The sequence below is a fragment of the Lagenorhynchus albirostris genome, chromosome 20 (assembly GCF_949774975.1).
Source record: "Lagenorhynchus albirostris chromosome 20, mLagAlb1.1, whole genome shotgun sequence".
NCBI classification, from domain to species: Eukaryota; Metazoa; Chordata; class Mammalia; order Artiodactyla; family Delphinidae; genus Lagenorhynchus; species Lagenorhynchus albirostris.
In genome coordinates, this window is record NC_083114.1 from 31,249,582 (window position 1) to 31,274,217 (window position 24,636).

General features: G+C 35.9%; 1 protein-coding gene and 1 pseudogene across 5 annotated transcripts in view; one reads left to right on the forward strand and one right to left on the reverse strand.

Moving 5' to 3' along the window:
- Positions 1–24,636, forward strand: part of VMP1 (vacuole membrane protein 1) — a 130,811-nt gene that overhangs the window by 59,403 nt on the left and 46,772 nt on the right. For all 5 annotated transcript variants that reach the window (XM_060134378.1, XM_060134375.1, XM_060134374.1 and 2 more), the window contains one exon: positions 11,130–11,261. In XM_060134378.1, coding sequence (XP_059990361.1) covers positions 11,130–11,261 — 132 coding nt within the window. The remainder of the gene's footprint in view (positions 1–11,129; positions 11,262–24,636) is intronic.
- LOC132511424 (small ribosomal subunit protein eS1-like) lies at positions 20,683–21,499 on the reverse strand (annotated as a pseudogene).

Below are 24,636 nucleotides of genomic sequence, written 5' to 3' on the forward strand. Positions count from 1 at the left end.
AAGTTAAGAAATGTTGATTTAGAGTGTATTGGCCTTGATTCTTATATTTTACCCTTTCATAAAATTGATCCCATTTGTGTTCACATCCATATATTTTTTTTTCAGGGGAATGTCTTGCTTGATTAAAAACTGTTATGTTATCTAAAATTTTTACCTAATTTGTACTTTACGAAGTAAAATATCTTTACAGACTTCACTATCATTATAAATATAGTAAATCAGTAAAATCATTAAAATACATAGTACCTCCAATTATAAGATAAAGACCAGGGTCAACCTCAGTTTCAACTTGTTCACATAAGTCTTTGGAGCCCATTAAAATGAATTGTTTGGTGTTGCTGATAAGTAGGTTACCTTTTTTTCAGTTTTTATCTTTTTCATCTTTCACAATTTGACTATATCACTAGTGTAAGGCTTCACAAATTTTCTTTTCAGTTATAAATTCCAATAATAGTTATTAAACCTCCAAGCATTGGAGATTCAGAGTGAGCAAAACTTAAGTCTCTACCCTCATGGAACTTTACATTCTAGTGAGGGAAATAATTATGGAAAACTGTCTATATAAGTATTGTTGAAAAATTATATATATAAATATTTAAACAAATTGAGATAAGTGCTACGAAGGAGAAATTTATTGCATAACACAAAAATGTTTTCCTAGTCTGTGATTCAGGGAAGATTTCCTTGAAATAGCAGTGTTTCAATGGATATCTAAGGATAATAAGGAGTACAGTGAGGAGGCAGGATGGTGGCAGGGCAGAGGAGAGGAAGCATGTGTGATGACTTTCAGATAGAGAACATCACCTTTTTTTTTTTTTTAACTTCTTTATTGGAGTATAATTGCTTTACAATGCTGTGTTAGTTTCTGCTTTATAACAAAGTGAATCAGTTATACATATACATATGTCCCCATACCTCTTCCCTCTTGCATCTCCCTCCCTCCCACCCTCCCTACCCCACCCCTCTACGTGGTCACAAAGCACTGGGCTGATCTCCCTGTGCTATGCAGCTGCTTCCCACTAGCTATCTATTTAACGTTTGGTAGTGTATATATGTCCATGCCACTCTCTCACTTTGTCCCAGCTTCCCCTTCCCTGTATCCTCAAGTCCATTCTCTAGTAGATCTGCATCTTTATTCCCGTCTTGCCCCTAGTTCTTCTGACCTTTTTTTTTTTTTTAGATTCCATATATACGTGTTAGCATACAGTATTTGTTTTTCTCTTTCTGACTTAGTTCACTCTGTATGACAGTCTGTAGGTCCATCCACCTCACTATAAATAACTCAGTTTCGTTCCTTTTTATGGCTGAGTAATATTCCATTGTATATATGTGCCACATCTTCTTTATCCATTCATCTGTCAATGGGCACTTATGTTGCTTCCATGTCCTAGCTATTGTAAATAGAGCTGCAGTGAACATTGTGGTACATGACTCTTTTTGTTGTTGTCCATTTTATTGGCATATAGTTGCTTGTAGTAATCTCTCAGGGTATATGCCCAGTAGTGGGATTGCTGGGTCGTATGGTAGTTCTATTTTTATTTTTTTAAGGAACCTCCATACTGTTCTCCATAGTGGCTGTATCAGTTTACATTCCCACCAGCAGTGCAAGAGGGTTCCCTTTTCTCCACACCATCTCCAGCAATTATTATTTGTACATTTTTTGATGATGGCCATTCTGACCAGTGTGAGATGATAACTCATCGTAGGTTTTTTTTGTTTGTTTGTTTTTGCAGTATGCGGGCCTCTCACTGTTGTGGCCTCTCCTGTTTCGGAGCACAGGCTCCAGACACACAGGCTCAGAGGCCACGGCTCACGGGCCTAGCCACTCCGCGGCATGTGGGATCTTCCCGGACCGGGGCATGAACCCGTGTCCCGTGCATCGGCAGGCGGACTCTAAACCACTGCACCACCAGGGAAGCCCCCTCATTGTAGTTTTGATTTGCATTTCTCTAATGATTAATGATGTTGAGCATTCTTTCATGTGTTTGTTAGCAATCTGTGTATCTTCTTTGGAGAAATGTCTATTTAGGTCTTCTGCCCATTTTTGGACTGTGTTGTTTGTTTTTTTTTGATATTGAGTTGCATGAGCTGCTTGTAAATTTTGGAGATTAATCCTTTGTCAGTTGCTTCATTTGCAAACATTTTCTTCAATTCTGAGGGTTGACTTTTCGTCTTGCTTATGCTTTCTTTTGCTGTGCAAAAGCTTTGACGTTTCATTAGGTCCCATTTGTTTATTTTTGGTTTTATTTCCATTTCTCTAGGAGGTGGGTCAAAAAGGATCTTGCTGTGATTTATGTCATAGAGTGTTCTGCCTTTGTTTTCCTCTAAGAGTTTGATAGTGTCTGGTCTTACATTTAGGTCTTTAATCCATTTTGAGTTTATTTTTGTGTATGGTGTTAGAGAGTGTTCTAATTTCATTCTTTTACATGTAGCTGTCCAGTTTTCCCAGTACCACTTATTGAAGAGGCTGTCTTTCCTCTGCTGTATATTCTTGCCTCCTTTATCAAAGATAAGGTGACTGTATGTGCGTGGGTTTATCTCTGAGCTTTCTATCCTGTTCCATTGATCTACATTTCTGTTTCTGTGCCAGTACCATACTGTCTTGATTACGGTAGCTTTGTAGTATAGTCTGAAGTCAGGGAGACTGATTCCTCCAGCTCTGTTTTTCTTTCTCAAGGTGCTTTGGCTCTTCAGGGTCTTTTGTGTTTCCATACAAATTGTGAAAATTTTTGTTCTAGTTCTGTGAAAAATGCCATTGGTAGCTTGATAGGGATTGCATTGAATCTGTAGATTGCTTTGGGTAGTAGAGTCATTTTCACAATGTTGATTCTCCAATCCAAGAACGTGGTATATCTCCATGTATTTATATCATCTTTAATTTCTTTCATCAGCATCTTATAATTTTCTGCATACAGGTCTTTTGTCTCCTTAGGTAGGTTTATTCCTAGATATTTTATTCTTTTTGTAGCAATGGTAAATGGGAGTGTTTTCTTAATTTCACTTTCAGATTTTTCATCATTAGTGTATAGGAATGCAAGAGATTTCTGTGCATTCATTTTGTATCCTGCTACTTTACCAAATTCATTGATTAGCTCTAGTAGTTTTCTGTAACATCTTTAGGATTCTCTACGTATAGTATCATGTCATCTGCAAACAGTGACAGCTTTACTTCTTCTTTTCCGATTTGGATTCCTTTCATTTTTTTTTCTTCTCTGAATGCTGTGGCTAAAACTTCCCAAACTATGTTGAATGATAGTGGTGAGAGTGGGCAACCTTGTCTTGTTCCTGATCTTAGTGGAAATGCTTTCAGTTTTTTACCATTGAGGATGATGTTGGCTGTGGGTTTGTCATATATGGCCTTTATTATGTTGAGGATTGTTCCCTCTATGCCTACTTTTTGGAGGGTTTTTATCATAAATGGGTGTTGAATTTTGTTGAAAGCTTTCTCTGCATCTATTGAGATGATCATATGATTTTTCTCCTTCAATTTGTTGATATGATGTATTACATTGATTTGTGTATATTGAAGAATCCTTGCATTCCTGGAATAAACCCCACTTGATCATAGTGTATGATCCTTTTAATGTGCTGTTGGATTCTGTTTGCTAGTATTTTGTTGAGGATATTTGCATCTGTGTTCATCAGTGATATTGGCCTGTAGTTTTCTTTCTTTGTGATATCTTTGTCTGGTTTTGGTATCAAGGTGATGGTGGCCTCGTAGAATGAGTTTGGGAGTGTTCCTCCCTCTGCTACATTTTGGAAGAGTTTGAGAAGGGTAGGTGTTAGCTCTTCTGTAAATGTTTGATAGAATTCACCTGTGAAGCCATCTGGTCCTAGGCTTTTGTTTGTTGGAAGATTTTTAATCACAGTTTCAATTTCAGTGCTTGTGATTGGTCTGTTCATATTTTCTGTTTCTTCCTGGTTCAGTCTCAGAAAGTTGTGCATTTCTAAGAATTTGTCCGTTTCTTCCAGGTTGTCCATTTTATTGGCATATAGTTGCTTGTAGTAATCTCTCATGATCCTCTGTATTTCTGCCGTGTCAGTTGTTACTTCTCCTTTTTCATTTCTAATTCTACTGATTTGAGTCTTCTCCCTTTTTTTCTTGATGAGTCTGGCTAATGGTTTATCAATTTTGTTTATCTTCTCAAAGAACCAGCTTTTACTTTTATTGATCTTTGCTATCATTGCCTTCATTTCTTTTTGATTTATTTCTGATCTGATCTTTATGATTTCTTTCCTTCTGTTAACTTTGGGGTTTTTTTGTTCTTTCTGTAATTGCTTTAGGTGTAAGGTTACGTTGTTTATTTGAGATGTTTCTTGTTTCTTAAGGTAGGATTGTATTGCTATAAACTTCCCTCTTAGAACTGCTTTTGCTGCATCCATAGGTTTTGGGTCGTCGTGTTTTCATTGTCATTTGTTTCTAGGTATTTTTTGATTTCCTCTTTGATGTCTTCAGTGATCTCTTGGTTATTAAGTAGTGTGTTGTTTAGCCTCCATGTGTTTGTATTTCTTACAGATTTTTTCCTGTAATTGATATCTAGTCTCATAACGTTGTGGTCCGAAAAGATACTTGATATAATTTCAGTTTTCTTAACTTTACCAAGGCTTGATTTGTGACCCAAGATATGATCTATCCTGGAGAATGTTCCATGAGCACTTGAGAAGAATATGTATTCTGTTGTTTTTGGATGGAATGTCCTATAAATATCAATTAAGTCCATCTTGTTTAATGTATCATTTAAAGCTTGTGTTTTCTTATTTATTTTCATATTGGATGATGTGTCCATTGGTGCAAATGGGGTGTTAAAGTCCTCTACTATGATTGTGTTACTGTTGATTTCCCTTTTTATGGCTGTTACTATTTGCCTTATGTATTGACGTGCTCCTATGTTGGGTGCATAGATATTTACAATTGTTATATCTTCTTCTTGGATTGATCCCTTGATCATTATGTAATGTCCTTCTTTGTCTCTTGTAATAGTCTTTGTTTTAAAGTCTATTTTATCTTATATGAGAATTGCTACTCCAGCTTTCTTTTGATATCCGTTTGCATGGAATATTTTTTTCCATCCCCTCACTTCAGTCTTTATGTGTCCGTAGGTCTGAAGTGGGTTTCTTATAGACAACATATATACGGGTCTTGTTTTTGTATCCATTCAGCCAATCTATGTCTCTTGGTTGGAGCATTTAATCCATTTACATTGAAGGTAATTATCGATATATATGTTCCTATTACCATTTTCTTAATTGTTTGGGGTTTATTATTGTAGGTCTTTTCATTCTCTTGTGTTTCCTGCCCAGAGAAGTTCTTTAGCATTTGTTGTAAAGCTGGTTTGGTGGTGCTGAATTCTCTTAGCTTTTGCTTGTCTGTAAAGGTTTTAATTTCTCTGTCAAATCTGAATGAGATCTTTGCTGGGTAGAGTAATCTTGGTTGTAGGTTTTTCCCTTTCATTACTTTAAATATGTCCTGCCACTCCCTTCTGCTTGCAGAGTTTCTGCTGAAAGATCAGCTGTTAACCTTATGGGGATTTCCTTATGTGTTATTTGTTGTTTTTCCCTTGCTGCTTTTAATATTTGTTCTTTGTATTTAATTTTTGATAGTTTGATTAATTTGTGTCTTGGAGTGTTTCTCCTTGGATTTATCCTGTATGGGACTCTCTGGGCTTCCTGGACTTGATTAACTATTTTCTTTCCCATATTAGGGAAGTTTTCAACTATAGTCTCTTCAAATATTTTCTCAGTCCCTTTCTTTTTCTCTTCTTCTTCTGGGACCCCTGTAATTCGAATTGGTGCGTTTAATGTTGTCCCAGAGGTCTCTGAGACTGTCCTCAATTCTTTTCATTCTTTTTTCTTTATTCTTCTCTGCAGTAGTTATTTCCACTATTTTATCTTCCAGGTCACTTATCCGCTCTTCTGCCTCTGTTATTCCAGTATTGATCCCTTGTAGAGAATTTTTAATTTCGTTTATTGTGTTGTTCATCACTGTTTGTTTGCTTTTTAGTTCTTCTAGGTCCTTGTTAAACATTTCTTTTATTTTCTCCATTCTGTTTCCAAGATTTTGCATCATTTTTACTATCATTATTCTGAATTGTTTTTCAGGTAGACTGCCTATTTCCTCTTCATTTGTTAGGTCTGGTGGGTTTTTAGAACATCACCTTTTAAGCTCATTTATTTTCTTTTTTTTTTAAAGACTTATTTTATTATTTATTTATTTTTTTTATTTTTGGCTGTGTCGGTTCTTAGTTGTGGCGCGCGGGATCTTTTGTTGAGGCATGCAGGCTCTTCGTTGCGGTACGCGGGCTTCTCTCTAGTTGTAGCATTGTGTTTTCTCTTCTCTAGTTGTGGCACGCAGGCTCCAGGGCATGTGGGATCTGCAGTTGTGGCTTGTTGGTTCCAGAGCACATGGGCTGTGTAGTTGAGGCTCACAAGCTCATTGGTTGTGGCGCACAGGCTTAGTTTCCCCTCAACATGTGGGATCTTAGTTCCCTGAGCAGGGATCGAACCCATGTCTCCTGCATTATAATGTGGATTCTTTACCACTGGACTACCAGGGAAGTCCCTAAACTCAATTATTTGTTAAGTTCATGGTTTTGTTTTTTGGGAGTTTTTTTCCTATTGTGGTAAAATGTACATAACATAGTTTACCATTTAATCATGTTTAAGTGCACAATTTACTGGCATTAAGTACATTCACAGTGTTGTGTAACCATCACCAATATCTACTTCCAGAACTTTTCTGTCATCCACAAACAGAAACTCTGTACCCATTAAACAATAACTCCTCATTCCCTCCTCTCCCCAGCCCCTGGGGAGAGAGTAACCTCTCGACTTTCTGCCTCTGTGAATTTGCCTATTCTTGATATCCAGTATAAATGGAATCATACAGTATCTGTCCGTTTGTGTCTGGCTTACTTCACCTAGCATAATGTTTTCAAGTTTCATCCATGTTGTAGCATGTATCAGAACTTCATTCCTTTCTGAAGTCATTTTAAAACTGACCTTAAGGGAAACTGGAAGCACATTTTCTCTCTTTTTTTCGTTTGTAAAACAATCTGCTAATTTTACTAGAATTGGTATAATTGTGGGTTTTTTTTTTTTGCGGTCCGCGGGCCTCTTACTGTTGTGGCCTCTCCCGTTGCGGAGCACAGACTCCGGACGCGCAGGCTCAGCGGCCATGGCTCATGGGCCCAGCCGCTCCGCGGCATGTGGGATCTTCCTGGACCGGGGCACGAACCCATGTACCCTGCATCGGCAGGTGGAATCTCAACCACTGCACCACCAGGGAAGCCCGGTATCATTGTTTTTTAAACATTGCTGTAAAAGCCTTGAATTTCTCAGTGGTTCCAAGTTACCCTCCAAACTTTGGCTTCTAACCTCTGTTTCATGTTTGCAGTTGGAACATTTAATAGAAAATGGTTTTGTTTTTAAAGATTATTAACACACTGATAATGCCAAACTACTGTAATTTCTGAGTAGTCAGCATATGTAAAATTTTCTACTCCCCAGATTTTTACCATTAAACTTACAGTTCGTAACATAGAAAAGCAAGATGCTGGTGATTTACCTGTGAATCCAGTTGACAAAACTTTTGAAAGCACAAAAATTTAGGATTTTTGTCCTCCCCAAAATCTTTTAATAAAATTGACATTCCAGTAAGATATTGTGTTTCTCTATTGGTTTTGCATATTTTGTGCATATTAAACTCTTCTCCAATTCAAGAAGCAAGGACTTCAGGGTAATAAATTGATATGCATGGACAGTGTTTAGAAGAGCTTTCTGAATTATTGCTTGACTAAATACCATTTGTCTTTCTTTTGCAATAAGGAAGCCAGTCATTTCTTCCCCTTAATTAAACTTGGGCTGACAGCTTTTAGTGTTCCACAATTTAGTTTTGTTTTTTTATGTTGATTTTACAAGAATTATAAAATCGTTTTGTAAGAATCATGAAATTATGGGACTTCAGTATCTAATTTGAGATAACTGACCAAACAAACTTCTGTGTCTGGTATATAATGTGTCTTAAGGAGACCTGTCTGGATGACTGTATTTCCTTTTTATTTATATGCATAAAAATTAGAACACTGGCTGATGATCACCATTCTTACTCCTTGCTAATATGGGAAAACATGGACAGAATTAAAATATAACAATGAATATGGTCAACTAAGTATAATACAGTATGTAGCTCTTGATTTCATTTCAATCCATTATTACTTCCTTTTTAACTTTAGGGAAACTTGTCATGAGTTTGAATCATATGATTGCTTTCAGAACTATTGAACATTTGACTTAACATGTTTTAAGAGAAGTTTATGTTTTGAATAAAATGTTGCAACTTACTTTTCTTCCTACTTTCTGTCATGAAAAATTTTTTTTAAGTAGAGGGAATTATATAATTAATTCAATATATTATCACCCAACTTCCGCTAATATTAACTCCTGGCTAATACTTTCATCTAGACCCCTCCTCACACTGCTCACAATTATCTTGAAGCATATTCCAGGTAACATATCATATTTTATCTGTAAATATATCAACCTTAGGACTTAAAAAACATTGTCACGCCGAAGAGAACTTAGGAATAGTCTCTTCAAATCAGTTACCCAGTTAGTGTTCAGATTTTTCTGATTGTGTTTATTTCTTTGTTTTTCTTTTCAAATATATTCATTGATGAAACTGGATTGTTTGTCAAGTATAGTTTTCCACAGTCTGAATTTTACTGATTGTATTCCAGTTGGTGTAATTTAAATATGTTTCTCTGTTTCCTGTGAATTGATAGCTGGGTTGAGAGGCTTGAAAAAAAAATTTTTTTTTACAAGAATACACTTTATAGTCTTACGTATTCTATCACGAAGTGCAATAATGTCTGGTTGTCTTTCTGTTTATGATATTAACACCATTATTATATAAGTCCATTATTTTACTAGGGTTTATAAAATGGGGGCATTCAGTTGCATCATTTTTTTCTTTAGTTATTGACTGGAATACTTTTATAAAGAGAAACTTCTCCTTATCACCAATTTGGTTATCCTGAGATATCTTCCATATAGGTAAGACAGGATAAATAATTGATTGTTTCTCTTTATTTACCAGTTTTAAAAATAATTAGTTGGTTCTCTAACATCCTCCAAAGGGGACTAAATTAACTTCTCTTGTTTAGCAAAATATGATTTGTGTTTTCTTCCTATATCTTTCTTTGTATATATATATCTCCCCTCTCCCTCTTCTCTCTGTTCTTTAACTAAATATGGTCTTATTCTTTTGGCACTTAAGTATGTTCTTTTCATAACTCTTGGTTCACATGTGGATAATGCTTACACTTGGAGATGATTGATTTCACACACTGGAGTATAACACTGTGATTGTAAAATGTTTGAATTTCGTAATGTCCCTTGGGGATTTTTGTCAAGGCATTTGCAGGCAGAGCCATAGGACATAGCAAAGTTGCTTCTGAAAACTACCAAAGCTTTTTCATTCACTATGACTCAAGGCAGAGAAGCATAGCTCAAAGTTAAGAATTCTCCCAGAGACTACAGGCCTCTTGCATTATTATCTATCCTGTATTTAAGCCGTATATGTCCAAACCAAGTTCCTGATTCTTTTACCTTTGTTTTCATCCTTATGTTCTAAGTTGATTTAAAAAGAAAATTCTCTTCAAAAACAAGAATCCACAAAGTGACTGAAACATGAGTCACTCAGTGTCCTGAGGAAATCAACATTTTTCCTGTGGTGAAAATTTATCCATCCTAATGTTGAGATTTCAAGGGACTTCCTGACCACAGTGTGTTAAAAGCTTTAACTCTGAACAAAAATGTTGTATTGGGATTAAAACAACATCCTCAATATCGGAAGGTTTCCTATATATCTAACAGCTATACTAGTGAATGCTCATTAGCAAATCATTTGGATATTTGAAAAGGGGGGGAACTGACAAAAATAACAGTGTATGTATATATATATATTTACATATAAAAGCTAAAAAACTAAAACAAATGAGTGGTTATAACAAAACAGAAACAGAATTTCAGATACAGAGAACAAGCTAGTGGTTGCCATTGGGGAGAGGGAAGTGGGGAGGAGGGAACAAGATAGCCATAGGGGATTAAGAGGTACAAACTACTGTGTATAAAATAAATAAGCTACAAGGAAAATAGGCCAACAGTTTATAATAACTTTAAATAGAGTATAGTCTATAAAAATTTTGAATAACTGTTTTATACCTGAAACTAATATTATATTATAAATCAACTATACTTCAATAAAAGAAAGAAAGAACATTTCAAAAGTCTAGAAAACCATGTGCTATTTCTTTTTTTTTAAATTTTTATTGGAGTATAGTTGCTTTACAATATTGTGTTAGTTTCTGCTGTTTCTTTACCAAGTTCTTGTTTAAATTATCATTTATTTGGCAAGTGAAGTTTTTAACTTGCTTTGCTGTGTGAAATTTTAAAAAGGGATGTTTTTCCAGGCTGAAACAATAAATGTCACTGCAGTTTAAAAAAAAAAAAAAAACAGTGTTTTTTTTTTTCTTATTCTCTGACAGGTTTATTACTTTCAAATTAATGTAGGTTTTTAATCCCAACACAACAATATTGTGTTGTTTCAGCAAAGTGAATCAGCTGTACGTATACATGTATCTCCTCTTTTTTGGATTTCCTTCGCATTTCGGTCAACACAGAGCACTGAGTAGATTTCCCTGTGCAATACAGTAGGTTCTCATTAGTTATCTATTTTATACATAGTATCAATAGTGTATATATGTCAATCCCAATCTCCCAATTCATCCCACCCACCCCTGCTATTTCTAAACTTAATAAAATGAAAAGAAATGTAAAAAGTAAGAACAGAGGATATAAGTAGAGATGCTAGAGAACTAACATTAATTTAGTGTCTGCAACGTACCAGGGATTGTCTAAGAGTTTTATGTATGTTATCTGGCTTGGCATTGTGTAGGTCGGTAGTAGGGTATGATTTAAACTCATGTCCTCCTGATTGTGTAATATATCTTTTCCTCCCTAATACATGCATCTTAACATGCTTTTGGTGATATTGAAAAATAAAGATTTGATCCGCTTAGTATCACTGTGTTGAGAAAATCTCATGTAAGTATTTTGGTTTTTTTACGTAGGGTATTGGTACAGCGATTGGAGAGCTGCCTCCATATTTTATGGCCAGGGCAGCTCGCCTCTCAGGTGCTGAACCAGATGATGAAGACTATCAGGAATTTGAAGAGATGCTGGAACATGCAGAGACTGCACAAGTAAGATCAGTGGGGAAAAAAATAGAATAATTATCCCTTAAAGAGGTTATGATTAAGGTAAATTTTTTAATAGTTACTCTGAAGAAGAAAACTGCCAATGTAAACACATAGTTTAGTATAAAATATTTAGAAAAGCTGAAATATGAAAATGATTATACTCATGATCTTAGAATAGAGAAATACAGAAAGAGTCAACAAGACAACTCAGACTAAACCAGGGTAAATTCATGTGGCCAGGGAGGTTAAGGAGCTGAAACATTATTTGTCCATTATGTGTTTATAAGTATTACCAAGCAGACCAGTGAATAAGTAAGGGGGATAAATAGGTGGACCAGACTGTGAATCCAAAATAATAGAACTTCCTAATTAATTTTTTGAAAATAACACCAAAATAGTTTACCATGTTTAGAGGAAACTTAACTCCCAATTAAGAAGGGGCAATTAAGATAAACTTATCCTTTGTTGCAGGGGGTGGGGGGTGGGGTGGGGGGAGGCTGAGGCCTTTTACACCTGAGCACAAACATGTTGCTATCAACATGTATCTTAGTGTTACAAAATAGGTGTTGTTTCTTTGTAGGAAAATTCCTACGAACATTATTAACTGATTGAGTCTCCATCTTAGGGAGGATAGTAGAAATCAATATAGACATAAATAAAAAGGATATAAATGAGATTCTTGAAAGTTTTCATATAAAATACATCTCACTCCCCAGATTTGATCTAAATTGTCTTATTATTGTGCTTCTGTAAGTGCATGTGCCCACGTAAGTACGCATAGACTTTTTTGTTCAATGAGTTCATAGTTTTCTTCTCAGTGGAATCTGAAACCCCAAACCCACTACCCTAGAGAGGGAAAAATATATATTTTTTAAATGGCAGATGTCCTTTTTTTAAAAAAGCATTATTAAATGGAAATCAACTATGGATAGTTATAGTTTTTAATTGAAAACAAACTTTCAAATATGAATGTAGAATAGCCAAACATAAAACAAAGCAGTCAGAGAGCTATGGCCATCTCTCTGCATGGAAAGAGGCAAATTGTCCTTGTATCTGCTTTGTTTTAACCAAATATTGTGCCTTTCTTCCTCACATCATAATGTTTATATTAATGCTAATAATTATTACTAATAATTACTAATAATACTTTTTAATTATTTTTAATGCTTTTTAAACTCCACTATCTGATTTGACCCTAGTGTTAACTCTGAGGTAGTATGGAAAGGTACCATTTTTCTAATTTTATAGAAAACTGCAAAACTAGAAATTGTTACCTCCCAAGTTTTATATGCTTAGAAGTAGAGCTGGAACCAGAACTCAGAATGGCAGCATCACTGGTAAATTCCATTTACTGAAACACTGTCCATCTATAGACATAGGTGGTTGAGTATCCCGATTTGTGATAACTGATACCTCTGTCATTTGTGGCACTAATTAATGCATGTCATTTAACATATCAAAACCTTTTATCATCTATATAAAATCAGCAAGTTGAAGTAGAATCAGTCTAAGATGGTGTGCAGCTTTAAATTTTCATGCTGTGGTTGGATACCAAACAGGTATAACTAGTGTTCTCTATTAAGCCAACTAATGTATTGTGATTATTTTCCTTAAAGTTTTTTTGTTTTGGAATTAATATTTTTTTATTTGCACAGTTTCCTCAATCTCTTCTTTCTACCAGCTCTGTGAAACACTTCTCAAGATCACTTTCCACTTGGTAACGCACTTAAATTAATATCATTTCTGTTTTTCTTCTTGGAGTCATCACTCTGGATTCCCCCATGCTCCCGCTCTAGTCTGTATGTGGTGTTTTCTTGGCCCTCTGCGCCATTGCTTCTCTCTTGATTTGGATCCCTTATCTTGCTCTTTCTTGATTTACTCCCTAATTTTAGTTGAACATATTCTGCGGTACCTTTCTGAGAAAGGATAAGTAGAAGGAAAATCCTTAAAATGCTGTATTCTTCATTCACACTTAATCAGTTAGATGAATATAGGATTCTAAGTTGAAATCATTTTTTAATTTAAAATTTGGAAGGCATTTCTCAATCATCTTCAGGCTTCTGGTGTTGATATACCTAATGCCATGCTGAGCCCTCTTTATAGGTAATCTTTTTGGTTGTTTTGGTTTTTTCTGTAGAAGCGTGTAGATTCATTATCTGAGGTATGGGTCTTTTTTAATATTTATTCTGCTAGGCACTCAGGAAACTTGTGAACCTAGAGTCCACTAGTTTTGGGAAACATTCTTTTTTTTTTTTTTTAATAAATTTATTTATTTTTGGCTGCCTTGGGTCTTCGTTGCTGCACATGGGCTTTCTCTAGTTGCGGTGAACAGGGACTACTCTTCGTTGCGGTGCACGGGTTTCTCATTGCGGTGGCTTCTCTTGTTGCAGAGCGTGGGCCCTAGGTGCACGGGCTTCAGTAGTTGCAGCACACAGGCTCAGTAGTTGTGGCTCGCAGGCTCTAGAGCGCAGGTTCAGTAGTTGTGGTGCACGGGCTTAGTTGCTCTGTGACATGTGGGATCTTCCCGGACCAGGGATCGAACCCGTGTCCCGTGCATTGGCAGGCGGATTCTCAACCACTGCTCCACCAGGGAAGCCCCATTCTTGTATTTTTTCTGTGTCAGTTTACCCTCTTTGGTCTCTACTCTTGCTTTCTGGAATTACCATTATTTTGATATTGGGGCTCCAACACCCATCATTTTAATTTTTTTAATAATTTTCCTCCTAATATTTATCTCATTTTACTTTGTATGCAATTTCCTCAACTTTACCTTCTATAATCTAATATTAAAATGTTTTTCCACTGTCATATATTTATTTTCAAAAAGCAATTTGTATTTATACTTCCCCAAAAATGGCTTATCCTATCTTTTTGAAGGTACTTCGTTTCTTCAAGTTTTCAATACTCCAGGCATTTCTTTTTTTTTTTCCCCTTTGTCTGTTCTGTTTCCTGTTGGAAGCTTTCCTCAAAGTCTGGTGATCCTTGTTTTTCTATTTATATGTAAGAATAAGGCACATAAAACCCAAATGGAAGCTATGTGTGTGGAGGCAAGATATAGGAGTGGCAGGCCACCTGGTTTATTGGAAACTCTGTATATCAGTTTTTGTGCATCTTTCCTTTGGGGTAGTTCAGTTTCTTTAGTGATGAATCTTCCAGTTCCTTGCCTTGGGAATATAAATCTTGCTGCTGACATTCTAAAGCTAAGCTGTAGAAGGCGGGTTAGAGATCTTCATTTACTGAGTAGACTTTCACTTAACCTACTTTGTGGTAAGACCGTGGATGCCTGCACAAAGATATCCTGAGTCCAGAACCTTTGGTATACTTTCTAGAGACTATACTTGATGTCTTTTTCGGGACTAGGGGAGGAAGCTGTCTGGCTGTGCTAAGTACTTTGTATATAGTCTCCTTGTTTTCAGCCCTACCCCAGTTTCTTCTGCAGTTCTGCTGATGATCCTTTGTGGAGTTCTGTAGTGCAAATCACTTTGCTTCTCTTCTATATCTTCCACTGCAGCCTCTCTGGTATAATCTTTTCTTCCCATCTGCCCGTCTTCATTTATTAACACTAGTTTCATCAAAGACAGAGTTCAGTGTTTCTATTTGGGATTATTATTAAGATAAAGGGTGTTCCAGTTATCTATTGCTGAGTAATGACCCCCCCCCCAGTATTTAGTGCTTTGAAACAAGCATAGTTTATATTGCTCACAGCTGTGCAATTTAGGCAAAATGGCTTGACTGTAAATCGGAGTATCTACCTCCAAGATGGTTTGCTTATATAACTGACAAGTTGATTCTGTCTGTTGGTTTGGAGTTCAGTTGGACTGTTGGTTTGGGACCTCAGGTTACTCTTCATGAGGCTTCTTGGGTTTCCTCATATCATGGCACCTGAGTTCTAACAAGTGTTCTGAAAGAACCTTGCTAGAAGATGCAAGGCTTCTTGTAACCTAACCTCAGAAATCCCAGTCACTTTGCCACACTGTGTTGGTGAAGTAGGTCACTAAAGCCAGCCCAGATTCAGAGAGGGGAATTAGACCCACCTCTCAGTGAGAGGAGTAAGTAAAGAATTTGTAGCCATCTTTAACCTATCACAGGGGCAACGGTCTTATTTGGTCATCTTGAAATAGAACACTTACTATACAAACTAGAATTTCTCTAGGAGGGGGAATGGGATGGTAATTGATCTTGAAATCATATAATGTGAGAAACTGTTGAAAAGAATTTAGACATGTTTCCTTGAAAGGGGGAATTGATGAGCTTGTCAAATATTCAGAAGTTGTTATACTCGTGAGTTATACTCATGCTGAGAAACTATAGAGGTAAACTTTGTCTTAGAATTAGCCAGTGAAAGTTTTCTGAGGCTCACATTGGCTCAATATTAAAAAAAAATTCCTATAAATTTTAATTGTGTACAAATGGAATTGCTATTTCAAAAAAGAATGAGTTCCTTATCTCCCTCTATGTGATACCTTTCATGGATCCATGCATAGCGACTCCCTGCGTTGAGTAGAACATTAGCTGGATGACTCATTTCATTCTTCACAATTTTTTTATTCTTGGATTATAAATAATACATTCTGTAAATTTGTTACCATCTAAAAGCTCAACTTCCAAAAATTCAGGTCTCCTAGAATTTGATGAAGAAGTAAATCACTCTTCATCTTATACGTGTAATTTGAGCTCTCAAAGACTTTTACATCTTGAAGACTCTAAATCTTTATCTACCATTAGGGTAATAATCTTTTTCCTTCATCCCTTATGGCCATGATTTTTTTTTTTTTTTTTTTTTTTTTTTTGGCTGCGTTGGGTCTTCGTTGCTGCGTGCGGGCTTTCTCTAGTTGCAGCGAGCAGGGGCTACTCTTTGTTGCAGTGCGTGGGCTTCTCATTGTGGTGGCTTCTCTTGCTGTGGAGCATGGGCTCTAGGCGCACAGGCTTCAGTAGTTGCAGCATGCGGCCTCAGTAGCTGTGGCACGTGGGCCCTAGAGCATGTGGGCTTCCGTAGTTGCGGCACATGGGCTCAGTAGTTGTGGCACACAGGCTTAGTTGCTCCATGGCATATGGGATCTTCCCGGACCAGGGATTGAACTTGTGTCCCCTGCATTGGCAGGCGGATTCTTAACCACTGTGCCACCAAGGAGGTCCCCACAATACTTCTGATGGTCATGAGGTTTGACTGTTTTCATCCTATAAAGCCAATAATTACCATCACTGTTTTAGGATAAACTTTATATTTCTTATTCCCTAATTTCATATTTGCTTATATTAAAAAATCAAGTAAGCAAAACGTACACTTCTGTTTCATGTTCTTTAGTCAGAAATTATATACTCTTTATGAACATTTTATTTAAAATTTTTACCCCAAATTACAATTGTATGTACTGTCAATTATTTATATAAACTAGAAAACAATATAATAAAAGAGTAACTTATTCTTGACAATTTTGTCATCTTCCCTATTAATTTTCTAAGGTCAATAAAAATCTGTGTGTAAGGTACTTATATGAAGTGCCTTGGTACAAACACAATGAAGTAGAAGATATTTTGCCTGATTTGAATAGGAAAAACATTCAGGAACACACAGCTGGTGAATCTCAGAGCCAACACCCAACGCAGTTTTCTGACTTTGAGATTAGTGCTTTGCTTACTGTAAGCCAGCATAGCAACATTTTCATCCAGGTTAATGCAACAAAAAATGAAGAACTGATTTAAAAAATTTTTTTTCTTTCTGTTACATTTGAATTGATTTTTCTTTTCTTTCTTTATTGCCTTTCATGCTTTTTTTCACCAGTATCCATCAGTTTTGTGGCTTATTATAGATTTCAATATACGTAGGTTTATTTATCCCTACATACTTTTTCCCAGGTGTAGACAAGGGGTTATGAGGTTTTTAACTTTTGTTTATTTATTTTGCAGGTTGGGGAGGGGGCTGTTGCCAGTTTTCCACATTTTAAGTTAGCTGAGAGAGTACTAATGTTTTAATTCATTAGTCAAAGAGTTTTGCAAAATAAGTTTGTCAAATATAAGGTTTTTGTTTTTGTCTGTTCTTGCTTAACACTGTGTAGAATATTACTATATCCAAGTAAGATACCTCACCTACTTTTTTTTCGGTTTTTTTTGTTTGTTTGTTTTTAATTTGGCTGAGTTGGGTCTTAGTTGCAGCACACAGGATCTTTCATTGCAGTGAGCGGGCTTCTCTCTAGTTGTGGCGTGTGGGCTCCATAGTTATGGCAGACGGGCTCAGTTGCCCCATGGCATGTGGGATCTTAATTCCCCAACCAGGGATCAAACCTGCGTCTCCTGCACTGGAAGGGGCGGATTCTTAACCACTGGACCACCAGGGAAGTCCCTCCTCAGCTGTCCTGATACACTTTTGTGATGCATCCTTGTGTTTGTTTTTCATTTTCACTATGCAAATAAATTTACAACAGTTTTGTCATTTTATGTCTAGATCAGTGATATTGCAAACTTTTTTCTTTTTTTTTTGCGGTACGCAGGCCTCTCACTGTTGTGGCCTCTCCCGTTGCGGAGCACAGGCTCCGGACGCGCAGGCTCAGCGGCCATGGCTCACGGGCCCAGCCGCTCCACGGCATGCGGGATCCTCCCGGACCGGGGCACGAACCCGTGTCCCCTGCATTGGCAGGCGGACTCTCAACCACTGCGCCACCCGGGAAGCCCACATTTTTTGTTTTTAGTAACAAATTTGTCTTAGGCTCTTTGCTTCTGTTACTTTTTCCAGGTTTCCATATTTTCAAATTATGTTAGTGCTTATAAATTGAAACATTCCAGAAGTATTAAAGTAAAAAGTGAAAGCGCACACGCACCTACTCCCCAAAGTAGGATAATAACCACCATATTCTAGACTGTTTTCTGTGTATGGAACACTTTTTTTTAATAAGAGCTAAAATCATACCATATATATTAGTCTTAGATTCCTTTTTCACATATATATCATAGACATTTGATACTGATTTTTTGAATTGTGTTCTTATTACAAAGTGATTACGTACAGCTCATTGTAGAAAATTGGTATTTGTATACTTAAAAAAAATCCCTTCATTCTTTTTCTCTGTAAATATTTTTGAGTGAATCATATTCAGTTTATTGTTTTATGACTTGTTTTGAATATAAAAGCATACTGTGAACATTTTTCAGTCATCAAATATTTTCCACATCTTTGGTTTTTTTAGTAATTTTGTGACTACAAGGTATGTTTATTGTATAAAATGTTGAAACCACAGAAAAAAACCCTTTCGTCTAATTGGTTCGTTTACCCATTTTTTTATATTTAGTGTATTTTTCATTTTCTTATTGATTGACATTTTTAAGGGGATTCCTTTTGTCATGTACTGCCAGTAATTTTTCCATATTGTTCACTGTGTGTTTTACTATGTTTTGCTTTTTGGATAAAGAAGTTCACATTTTTGTCTTTATTCCAATATCTTAGATGTTTCCTTTTGGAGTCGTGCCTAAAATTATCTTCCTGAACCCTTATGATTATGTAGTAGATATTCTGCTGCATTTCCTTTTAGTATTTTTATGGTTTTATTCTTTTACCTTTAAATCTTTTATCTGTTAAAATATTTTTACCAATCATATAATGTAGGAATCTAAGTTTCTCTTTTTCAGGTCATTACCTATTTGTGTATTGTTCTAACACTATTTTTCCAGTGATTTTAACATGTTAGTTTTCTCTTAGGTTTTTTTTTTTTTTTTTTTTTTTTTGCGGGACGCGGGCCTCTCACTGTTGTGGCCTCTCCCGTTGCGGAGCACAGGCCCCGGACGCGCAGGCTCAGCGGCCATGGCTCACGGGCCCAGCCTCTCCACGGCATGTGGGATCCTCCCGGACCGGGGCACAAACCCACGTCCCCTGCATCGGCAGGCGGACTCTCAACCACTGTGCCACCAGGGAAGCCCCTTTCTTAGGTTTTATTGTTATAAGGTGGATATTATATTTTTGTAAATAGTTATTAATGGTATATAAAAAGATACTAGGTTTTTATTTGGTAATCTATAAGTTTCCTGACATCTTTTTAGTTATAGCTTATTGATTGTGGTTGTGATTTTAAAGTTTTTATAGTAATCAGTTTCATAAAGATCCAAAAGTTTATGTGACGTTGGTGCTGGAATTTCCTCATAGATGCATGTATTTTGTAAAACCCCCAGTTTGACAAGAGCAATAAAAAAGTTGGATCAGCTGTAGCTAAAATAGCAAATTAAGTAAAATGAAATGGGGTGGGAAATGTGTTTTTTATTCTTGAAGGTAAAGGCCTTTGGTAGAATAAGTTTATCAGCAGGAAGAGTGAAAAAAACCTTGGCTCTCGTTGCTTTACCGTGTGCTCTCCAACTAGGTTAAAGGGTGTATATGCTTTTACTAGGAAACTGTTTCTAGGTAACAATTTTAAAGCTAAGTATTTACTTAAATTCCAGTTTTGACTGATGGTTGGATTTTGTTCTGTAGGTATTTGGGAGAGAAAATAAGATTATTAATGCATTTATTTGAATTATGATTCTTTATGGTACCTACTTTATTTTTGTGACTACAGTATTGAGATTGGGCAGTATTTTTCCACTAAGCTGACTTCCTTTTGCTCTTGGCTTTCTGTCATGTTTTTACTAGATGTCTGTGGGAGGTAGACATGAATGAATGTAGCTTCCTATGACCTTGAACAATTCTAGCATCATTTATAAGAGTTACATCTAGAGAGCTGTTATGTGCTTTGTGGACTGTTTCATGCAAGGTTTAATTATTCCCCTTATGATCTTTTTCTTCTTTGTTCCTGATTTCTGTTAATGATATCACTGTCCTCATAATCACTTGGAGTCAAAATTCGAATCATCTGACTCCCTCCTCACTTCGCATATCCAGTCATTCTTCAGGCCTGTTGATTCTACCTCCACGGTATCTTCAAATTCATCCTCTCTTTTCCCTTCCCACTGCTGGTTCATGCCTCTATCACTTCTCCACTGAACATTTATAGTGACTTCCTGATAGGTCTCCTCTTTACTAGCCTTTTTCCCCCCAATCTATTTCCACAGAAAGCAACAAAAAACAATTTTCTGAAAAATACCTCTGGTCATGGAACTTTGCTGCTCAAAAATCTTCCCAGTCCCTGGAAATTGTCTCTTGCTGTATCTTTCTTGTGTCACTTATCACTTTCTACCTTCTTTTAGAACTGTCTGTGGGCTTTTCTCATCTTACCCAGGAGTTTGTAAGCTCCTTGAGAGGAGGCCACAAAAATATTTGTATTTTTGGCTGCGCCTGCATGGTCTTGCACATACTACTCATGCAGTAGATACTTTGAATGAGCTAAGAAATATCAGTTAAGAGAGAAAATGTACCATTACATGAAACATGTTCACTTAATATTCAGTCTTTTTTATTAACATCACAAATAAGATTTTTTATTTGTCACCCTCACAAGTCTGAATTTTAAACAGTTTTTTGGACTGGTGGCTCATATCCATCAGCTTGTTCAAGTTTAGCACCTGTCTCATCCCCAGTAGCTTTTCCAGAACTACTGCCTTCATCATGAAACATGAGTTTTCCCATTTCAAACTTGGGGTTTACTTTTCTAACAGAGACATCATAGAGCAGATAAATAGGTTGGCAAGCCTTTTCCATGTCTTTTCCAATGCTGTCTAGAATCAGTTTTTTGACAATTTCCTTCAAGTCATCTTCTTCTGGTTTTGGCAGACCTGTTGGTGCTAACAATGAGGTTTTCTGAATCTGATTGTTGCATTTTTTAGTAAAAACAGCACTGGATAGACGAAGTTAATAATCATCAGTAGTCTTGACATCAACATGAGCTTCAGTCATGGGCTGCCATTTTTTGACCGTGGAACACATTTTGTCATAAGCAAGATCCATGCCACGGAGATTAGACAGTTTTTGCCCTGAACATCCTCAATAATTAGCTTGAATTTTCTAAATGCAACTTCATCATTCTGCAGATCAGCAAAGCTCACTTCAAAACATGACCCTTGAGGCCATCCAATGTGATTTTGGTTCCTTGAGTTTTTGTGACCAGTTTTTCCTGTATTTTTATATTGAACATACCTGGTGCTTTCACATCATACCGATCTTTCTTAGAAAATGGATCAACCACTTTCCCCTAGGCTCCCTTTTTGCTGCCTTTTGTAAGGTGCTTATTCTTGCAGACTGCTGTGTTGCTGCTCAGCCAAAAGGGAATATTCAGTCTTACTCCACTGCAAAAGAAAATATAAAATACGGTGAACACAGAAATCATCTTACATAAAAAAGTTTGAACTGTTTTGCATCTTTGAGTTTAATAATCATCTGATTGTAAAGCACTACAGAATTTACAGAATCTTTCATTCAAAAATAAATCATCTGAGAGCAAGGGTTGAAGATAATATAGTAGACATCATTAAGTTAAATGACTTATAATTTTGAATTCACATTAAGTAAAATAGTGCTTGTAAAGTTCTATACTTTAGAAAAAAATAAAGGTTATTGTGGTGACTTGTTTATTCTATAAGCTATATAACCAAAGAAAAAGGTAAATTAAAGACATGAGGAATAAAAGAGTTTGAAAAAATAAAGTAACTTATTTGCTTGATGTACCCTAAAAGATTAGGGCAGCCACTGTTATTGAAGTAATGGGGAACGGGAGCATGGGTGGTTGTATTTTTGTGTTTAAAACTTACACAATAGGGTAGGAATGTTGTACATATTTACTTAGAAGAATATGGTTTGAATAAGTTTGCTTTCCTAAACGACATCTGTCCAAGTGACCTAGCTGGTTGGATTCTTTTTCATAAAATATTAGGTTGCTGACTGTGAAAGTTATTATCACTATAGAAAATTGAGAATTAAGTTAGAAATAAGAAATTTAAATTTCTTAGAACTTACCTTTTAAAATAATACAGTCTTTTCCTCCATATTTATAGTGGTTAGCTTTTCTTTCTATTGGGTATAATTCATGAGTCTGTACACCACCTTAGATTAACTAGTTCCTCAAAGGCTGTTTTATAATTTCTGGATTTAATTTTATTTTAAGGGAACGTTTCTTAGCTTCTGTTTAGGACAGCAGTATTTAAATTAATTAATACTTGCCACTTACACTTAGTCTGATTTATTGAAACTAAGTCCCCAAGTTAAGTTTAAATACTAATATCTTTTACTAGCTTGTATTAAATATATTTAAGGCTGAAAATACCTTTTTGGGGGGGTTTAATAGGATCCATTTCCTATTCAGAAATTTCAAGTTATTTACATTATTTTATTAGTGAAAACACATAAGTGATGAACCAAAAAGAGTTCATCAGTTGTAATATAGTTTTTTTTTTAGAATACTGAGTAATATCTTTTTTTTAATTGAAATATAGTTGATTTACAGTGTTTCCGGTGTACAGCAAAGTGATTCAGTTATATGTGTATATATATATTCTTTTTCAGATTCTGTTCCATTGTAGGTCATTACAAGATATTGAATATAGTGTAGTTCTCATTCTTATGGCTAGTGCATTTTCTTTGTATGCAGAATAGATTACCCAGTGAACATCCCCCGAAGTACAAGGTGTTAATTAAAGGGGTTTTTGGGGGGGGTTGGCATTCTTTTGGTAATGATAGAATATATGTTTGATCATTTGAGTTTAGAGACAATGGGAAAGCATTTAATAATGATTATTTATACATTCGCTGAAGTGCTTTAACCTTCCTTTGATGCTATTTTTTGTTAAGCACATTTTCCTATGAACTGTTTGTAGTTGCACACACCATGTCAGTGCCTGCTGGTTGTTCCTCCTGTGAAGTATCTGTTCTTTTATATACAGAGATTTATGAAAGAGTTAATGGTGTGGATGATCAGAAACCCAACAGGACTCATTTTCATATAATTTAGTGCCAGTTGAACACTCTGGGTGCTGGTTGTTGCTGGGACCTGTTTTTGACTCTGTTGAACCTTTACTGGCTGTGGTTTGTCTGGCCATCACATGACTTCTCTGAAAATTCCCCCTCCCCTTCATTTCCAGTAAACTGTTTGAGTAGGAGTGAGTCAGAGTGAAACCAGCTTCCCTGTAACCACAGGGCTTGTTAAAGAATTTGTCAACGTGGACTCTAGAGGGTTTGCATTAAGCTTTGCAGTAACTGCTATGGTTTGTGTTGCGTCAGGAGTTCCACAGAAAAGCTTCCTGTTCTCAAGATCTCTTGCTTGTTTGCAAAGGGTTAAACTGATCAACTTTACCATAATGAACATTAGAGACACATGTTAAACACATTTATTTATCACTTAAAGGCTGTGTCAAAGCTACCAAGGCTTATTGTAGTTTCTCTTTTCAGAATCACCCAACCACACCCAACAACGTTAAGTTTTTGAAAAGGCAGGCCTGCTAGATCTTCTTTCAGAGCTGGCTCATAATTTTACCACAAAGTACCATCGAGATTAAGCAATTTTAAGTGTCTCTTTTGAAGGATTCTGTTGCAAGATATTGCGACTACTAGCACAGTTAGCTTTTTGTACACAAAGGTCACTTACTTGCATTTGGTTCAACAAGAAAAGGTAGCACTTAAAATAGTTCTGTAGTTGTAGTTTCTAAGCACACTTAGCATGAATTATGATGGAATTCTTAATACCTCATTTTATATGCTTTCTCAGGAAGATTTCACTTTATTTTGAATTCTTCTCTTGCCCCTCCACTCCCAGACTTTTAATCTTTCTTCGTTTTCTGACTCTTCTCATTTTCTTTAACCCATTCTTATAGTAGTATTAACAGGAAAGAGAGTCGCAATTTGATTCAAACTGCCAAATAAATAGCCACTGGGGAACTTGTCTGCTCATCGTGCACTCCTGAACCCGTTTATTTTTACACGTTCGTTTCTGTATTTAACCATGTCATCTGGGCCAGACTTTTATTTTAAAAATAAATTTAAAGATTACATTTAAACTTAACCTCCTAAAAATCATTTTTATTCTGCTTACCTTTTTTGTAACAAAATAAATTTAGGGAAAAGAACATGGTAGAAAATTTTGAGCTAATTATTCCTCACAGGAAAGAATACTACAGAATAATGGAAGTTTAAAATTGTTTATATTCTAACAATGTTCACGAGCTCTCAGTGATCAAATTAAAATAGAAGAGAAACACTAGTTTTGATGAAGAAGCATTCTAATTGAAATTAGATGATTTAAAAATGAAAATAAGAGGTTAATACAGTCATTTACAAAGCGCAATAAATAATAAATGTTTAAGATTTTTCTTGTTAGTTTGCTTTAGACATTGGAGAAAAATATAGTTTTGTTTTATGTCTGCTTCATTCTTCTCATTTGCACACCTGTTTACCGCTATGGGGTGGAGGGGATAAGCATTAGACAGGCATTAGGTTACCTTTGTTAAACTAATTTAAAGATTTTACTCAGGTTTG